The sequence below is a fragment of the Rhagoletis zephyria genome, unplaced genomic scaffold (genome assembly GCF_001687245.7).
Source record: "Rhagoletis zephyria isolate East Lansing unplaced genomic scaffold, Rhagoletis_zephyria_1.1 Rzeph_scaffold_00289, whole genome shotgun sequence".
In the NCBI taxonomy this organism is placed as follows: domain Eukaryota; kingdom Metazoa; phylum Arthropoda; class Insecta; order Diptera; family Tephritidae; genus Rhagoletis; species Rhagoletis zephyria.
The window spans coordinates 73,418-80,705 of NW_016157373.1; the positions used below are offsets into that span (position 1 = coordinate 73,418).

Genomic DNA, 7,288 nt, shown 5'->3' on the forward strand with positions numbered 1-7,288 from the left:
TAATCGTTATATTATGATTTTTATTTTTTCGATCATTTTTAATCGTTATTTTGTGATTTCTATTTTTTCGATCATTTTTAATCGTTATACTATGATTTTAATTTTTTCGATCAAAAATAGCGGTTATTCTTAGTTTTTTAATGTATAAACCGAATGTGCACAGATTTGACTTAAAAAGCAGTATTACAAGGCATGCATATGTACACTAGGATGGTCTAAAAACAGTAAAGTCGGAATTGTAATGCTCTCACCCCCTAGGATCTGAACAATCAGTTGTATGGAGGTAATAAAAAGGAAATAGTGGCCCGGTCTTTGTTCATTTCACTGTAAACTTTCTGTTGATGAGTGAAAATATTGCGAAATTTCATGTTTCCAGCTGCATAAATGGAGAAGTTATAAAAAGAAATCTCATATCTGAACAATCAGTTGTATGGAGGCTGTAGGTTATAGCGACCCGATATTCGTCATTTTTATTGTAATTATTCTTTTGATAATGGGTGGAAATATTGCGAAATTGCATGTGCCTATCTATATAAATGGATAACTCCTCCACGACGAAAATCCTCATAGCTGACCAATCAGTATACGATTATTATAACGATTATTTTTGATTGAAAAAATATAAATCATAAAATAACGATTATAGAATGATTTTTAAATAAAAATCCTTCATGATAACGATTATTTTCGGTCCCTGGTTTTACGTTCTCGTGGTTTTGGGCAGTTTACTCACTTTTGTAAGAGCATTTCATTCTTCCAGTCATTTGCCCGAAACTAGCCCGAAAATTAAAAAAAAAACAAACCTATTATTCGTAAATATGCGATAGAGGTCTCGGACATGATTTAAAAATTATGCAAAAAAGTTATTTAAAACGGTGCCGAAATTTTTTATAATCGAAATACTATACTATTTTTTATTATTTTAAACTAGTTATATACAAAGTGGTTAATAACTTAACTTAATTTGCCCAACGTAACAAGAAATTATTGCTACAACCTACCTCTTCATGCTTTAATGTTTTTGGATAATTCGCTAGCGAAAACCGAAAATTATTTTCATCTAATATATGTATGTATGTACATATGCGTATCTACATATATAGGAAACAATTAATTACCTAGAAACAGTTCGTGACATGTTGGCATTAAAGTGTGAAACTGTTAAAAGCTAACATGTAAAAGTTTATTATACAAATTGTTCTTGACTGTTTGCGGACAGCTCCATAAGCCGCCAAGCTGCCTTTGGATTTAACTCGTTTGGGTCTCGGCATAGAACCCACACATAATTCACGCGCATGACTTTATCAGGATCACCTTCCACTATTTGGTGATAACGGTCACGAACGCACATAATCTGTTGAGCCTGGAAGGTTACTATCAACACCGGACCCTGCTCCATAACTTTGCCCATTGCCAAGTCTATATTTTCGATATCCAGGATCTTTGAATCCAAGTACATACCAGCTTTTATTGCTTGGCTTATTGGTGTTGCTATAATATTGTATGTGCTTTCGAAGCACCAATCTCTCAGAATGTCTAAATTTCCACGAACCATCGCTTCTAGGATGTTCGGTATTATGTCAGTCTCACAATCACGAAGAAACTGTTTTTGATCGAAATTGGGATCAATTTTACAAAGTTCAGTGAGCGTTTCAGAAAGCTCTGTTTTCGAAAAAAGTCCACCCATAACGTCTGAAACTTTATCGGTCAAAAGGCGAGAGGCGCGTATAACAGGATTTTCTGACTCATCATATTTAAGTTTCCAGTCAAGCACTTTGTTAACATATGCGTTGTTATTCTTAAAATTTTCCCACGATTGGTAGAATTTCGAATCCTTGTGTAGTTCCACACCTAGAAGGATTAAAAATTGCTTAAAGTTAGAAGTTCTGAATGTTATTGGTAAAAATTAAGCTAATCTTAATTCAAATACTTGTATGAATATTGGGGTGTTTTTTTTGTCACTCCTACCTCGAAATTTAGTGGAAAACGCCTAAAAAAAAACACCCTGAANGTTTTTTTTGTCACTCCTACCTCGAAATTTAGTGGAAAACGCCTAAAAAAAAAACACCCTGACAATTTTAACCCTTAATATTAACATTAAGTACTCGCTCAAGGCGTGCAAAGATTTCCAATATAAAATACACTTAAACTTTGAGTGTTTTTCTTCAAAAGTCTACAACTCAGAGGAATTTTACGGTATAATCTTGGTCAATGATGAGTTTTCTTCAGAATTGAATGCTCCACAAAACAAAAGTGTTCACTGCGGTGTAATCCTTACTCCCACCAGCGAGGTAGTACGGGTCACTAAACCCAATTTTTCATTAATCGTTTTTTGCTACTATCTCGAAAATATAAATGACGTACTTGTAGACATTCAATTTGCAACACCAAATCGCTAAGATCGATATTTCTTGAGATGTTGGGCCTTGAAGTTGAGGTAGTGTGGAATTTTCATGGACTATTAAGGTATCCACACATTGAACTTTTTTAAGTTGATTTGCATAGTAAAGACCAGTAAATTTGGGATTTAAAATTACACATTACATGTTTCAAAAATTGGGAGTTTTTTAAGAACTATTTAATTTTTTTTTATGACGAGGTGGTTTCTTTTATGGGAGTCAACAATGAAGTCTCTACGATGCACAGTGGCCAATTTGTGAAAAACCCTGGCCAAAACTAAAAAAAAAATTGGTGCATTCGTAGGCATAACCATCTTATATTGTTAGGAGGGCTCTACTGCGTATCGTTATACAACAAGTCGATTCTCTTAAGGCATTTAGTGTTACAGAAGATCGAAGTGACTCNCTCTACTGCGTATCGTTATACAACAAGTCGATTCTCTTAAGGCATTTAGTGTTACAGAAGATCGAAGTGACTGTTGCTAGCAATTCGCTCTAAACTTTTCGTAAATTAGAGTTTTCGTCTTTGTTAAAATCGTGGTATATTCTTAAAAAAAATTAACAGTTTTCAAGCATCCGCTCATGGACATTATAATCTAGAGTATGTAAAACATGTTTTTTCATTGTCACGCCATCCAAAAACTGGCATAGATATTCACGGATGGATCTTTTTTGTTTACTCATTATATTATAGATTAGGAAAATAGTTACGAGAGTGGTCAAGATTAGCGGTCTAATTTTCTTTTTCATATATACTAAAGTTTTTCCCATCCACCTTGGTTAAAACCGCCTGCCACAAGCCGCCACTGTAGTTTGGACATCAGTTTTTATATGCGATTCTTAATTTTTTTATGTTTAAAAGATTTAAATTATGTAAAAAAATATTTCTGTCAAGATTTTGATGTTTTAAAGATATGATGTCAGAAAGTACTACTATATTAGAGTGCTCATCCATGGGCCTCTCATTATTGAATGGGCACCCCTGCCAATTGGGTAAATTTCCGAAGAAACCCAAGAGTCAAGGAATAAGGATATTAAAAAATATCGGCTGCTTGTATCCTCGGCCCCTGTCATTTCAAGTTTACGTTTAAACCCACCAAAAAAAATCATAAACTGTCGTCAGATGCCATTAAATTATTATCAACTGTTGTAAATGCGGATGCGGATTTGCCATCAGTAAATATAGATAGAAGCTTGGATACTTCAGAAGACTGCGAGTCTGACGGTGTATAAATTTGTTATCTGAAAAATATATTCCTGTACCAACAAATATGTATGTCTTGTTTATTGATTCATTCAAAATCCCGCAGTTCCCGTGTAAATTTGAACATCAAGATTTTTAGAAACAAACATTAAGACCTCGTTAGTGTTTGTCCGAGCTGCTCTTCCGATTTGTGGCGTGCGCCTTGATGTTGGCGCACAAAGGGGAGAGACCAACAGTTTAACGCCGAATCCGAACGGGGATTTTATTTTTATGAGAAGCTGTTCTTCGTGGTTGAATACACTCGGGGGTTTGCCATTGCCTGCCAAAGGGCGACTTTATTACAAAAAAACTTGTTTGTTTCTTATTTTTTGATGTTGGTCGGAAATTGGGCTTGAACCCAGGCCCTGCGGAATGATAGCGTATATTGCTAACCGCTACATCACATTATATAACAAAAAAGCCGAACACATGACATTTTTTACTTAACTACCTCCGTTTTGCTAAAAATCTGATTATTCTAAGCGACCACAGCAGCCATTATGGATCCGCCATTTTCAATTTCGAAATTATGTGGTGAAATTTAAAACCAGCAACCAAAATAATGACGAATACACAAGGTTTGATTACAATAGCACCACGCTTCGACTTCGCTTTTTCGAAAAATTGGCCACTGTGCGATGAACAGAACCCGAGATATAAAGATTTGAAGAAGTATTTAGTCAGAATCACGAAAAAATCCAAAATTTGACAGATCATATGTATGTATATCCGAAGAAAAAAGGAAAAATATGAAGCCAATCGAAATTGTGACACCAAATTTGGTGTCCGGTATGAAAAAGAATGCCTCATATGTATGTTATATATATTATAACAGAATAATAGTAGTATTAGAATTGTAATATATTATTTGATTATTTGTAGGGTTGCATTTTATTATTCTTGTATGCCATTACAGCGTCTGAATGTCGTTTTATTTTAGTTTGGTAGTAAATTAAATTCTATCTCGGGATCCGGAGGGCTTGATCGCGGGATTTCGTGAGTAAACGAAACGAAATAGTAACGTACAATATAGTTTATCTTCGTACCCTGGTGCCAATACTTTTGTCCGGCACTGTAATTGAGTTAGAAAAACCAATATTTGTTAACATCTAAAGCTTTTTAATAAATACATGTATTTTTTATTGATTCCCAAACCGTTTTCAACTTGTAATTTTTTGTATGCTAATATTAATTTTGTATGCAATCCCAATTATATCATGAAAAATATCCGTTCTCAAAAAATTCCGGTGTGGCACAGCTATGCTTAATGTTTATATCTGGATAAATGTCAAAAATCTGCTTTCTAATCAAAAAATTGTAGTAAAGAAATTACCTTCTTTTTTATCATGGTTCTAACCGTGATCCCGAGTTTCCGGGAAAAAAAAATTCACCTGAAAGATGGAACCAAAAGTGAAACGTGAACCCGTTCGGGGAAAATGAAACTCATGATGAGGCTGATTAGCTTTTTAAATAGTTATAAAATATTTTTTTACTAGTTTAATTTAAAACTTGTTTTTAAACGCTTAATACTACTTAACTTCTTACGTTTGTAGTAGTAGTTTACATCATTTTGTATGAAAACACTCGTGTACAGACTATTATGGGCTGGCTCCACAATACAACGTCATTTGGAGTAACTGTTAAGCAACCATCTTCTAATGACCTAGCGACTTAGACCACTTTCATATCGAAATTGTTACTTTAAAATCCTTCTGTTAAGCAACCATCTTCTACTGACCTAGCGACTTAGACCACTTTCAGATCGAAATTGTTACTTTAAAAGCCTTTCGAAAATGCGCTATCAATCAATACCAATTAAAGCGTTTTTTTTTTAGAATTTGTTCCTAAAAAGGCATAAATATCTCCCCAAGGACCGGTAAAAACATTCGCGTTCCTTGGAAGATAGCGTGTATTTTAGACCACAATTTAAAATATAAAAATTTTACGTTACTCAGAATCAAACAGAATTTCACTTGACATACTTTTTAGGACACGCTTCAAAATCTGATACCATCAGACCTTAAAAAACTGTTAGCAAGAATAATGACAGCAATATAGGGAACGTACCAGTTTGACAGAACAAAACATAACGAAAGTTCATAGAAAATACGGATACTTGCCATATTTGTGGCTCCCCTATATTCTATAAGGCCGATTCTGAACAGAAACTCCCCGGGGTTTTCTCTTTTTCCTTTCCGCCTATCATGAATAAAAATTTCACCAGGATCCTTTATATTAAATAATGGAGGAGTTGGCTCTCAAAAAAGTGGCAAACCCTTTTTCGAAATTCGAATTTCCTCCTCCCAAGTTTTCGGGGAAAATGTTACTCCTAGAAGTTAATTATTGAGGGATTTATTTCTCGAGCGAAACAAATTCCCGGAGAACAAACTTCCCGGGAGTATTAAGAATTGGCATGTATGTTCGATAACGAAAGTGCTGCCACGCTTGTATGAAAAATTTTTTTTTGGGCCAGAGTACTGGAAGACTCTTGTTGCACTAAGAAATATGAAAAATTCAGTGGAACAATTTTCTCAAAATCGATACTGTCCCGCCAAAATCGGTACGAATGGTCACCGTAAGCATAATACATGTTAAATACAAACTGCACAAAGTATGTATAAACATAGTTCATGGTTTTGCAATTTTATAATGTGCGCAAAAAATGTTTAACTCTATTCTTACCTGTGGCATCAACATTAGGCTCGACTACACGGTCGTCGTTCCCATGCTCTACCTCAACGCGTCTTCGTAGTTTTAGAGGAGAACGATAAACTCTAGAATTTATGCTCTGAGATCCCATTTCCTGTTTAATCATCTCCGTTGTAGATGATATAGCTTGAAAAGCAGTTGTCTGCCCAATTTTTTCACCTTTTTCGGTTATGGTATCTGTTACACCTTTAGCTGTCTTCGAAATACCTTCAGAAAATTTGGATGCTCTCTTTGCAATATCGGATTTACTTGCTTCGTCAATTGCATCACTGACTTTGTCCTTTATGCTTCCTAATTGTTCTTTTAAAATATTCGAAGACTTTTGTGCTTCAGACTCGACAATGTTAAATTTTTGTCTGGCGGATTGAAGGGCTTCAGACTGCTCCAACTTATGTGCTTCTTCTCGGAATTTTTTTATATTTTCCTTCATTTCCTTATTTTTATCCATTTCAGACTTTAAATTGTCGATGAACTTCGAGAAAAACCCAGGCCTTCGACTTGGTTGCGTATACCAGCGCTGCAACTTACATATAAGAATTCAAATTCTGCAATAAACACAGTAACTTACCTCATTTAAATGCCCTCTCCAAAAATTGTAGCCTTGCACAAGCCGGCTACATGTGCCGCGCGACGTCGTTAAGAATTTGTTCTTCAATGAAAGCAAATATACACAAATAAGCGAGCACCGGAATAGTTTAACCAACCATGAGTTAAAAGTATTACATGATTAATTCCAACAATTATATTCATATCAAAATTGTGTTCGCTTACCATGTTTTTAATTTTCGTGCAACTATTAATTTTAATGGAATTGAAAGTAATGATTTGATAAATGTCCAAATGAATTTATGTAATTTCGAGCTATTGCCAATGAAGGGAATATTTTGAAGAAATCATGCCGCTGAAGTGCCAGACGTAATAATCTGATCAGAACCAG

General features: G+C 34.7%; 1 protein-coding gene across 1 annotated transcript; it reads right to left on the minus strand.

The window, feature by feature from the left end:
- Nucleotides 1-696: 696 nt before the first annotated feature.
- On the minus strand, nt 697-7,288 carry LOC108358725 (mitochondrial import inner membrane translocase subunit TIM44). Its single transcript, XM_017610187.1, has 4 exons — nt 7,123-7,288; nt 6,920-7,000; nt 6,325-6,868; nt 697-1,851 (listed from the first exon to the last, which is right to left on the minus strand). Exons 1-4 carry the CDS (start codon nt 7,123-7,125, stop codon nt 1,187-1,189), a joined length of 1,293 nt encoding a protein of 430 aa, XP_017465676.1. The 5' UTR covers nt 7,126-7,288; the 3' UTR covers nt 697-1,186.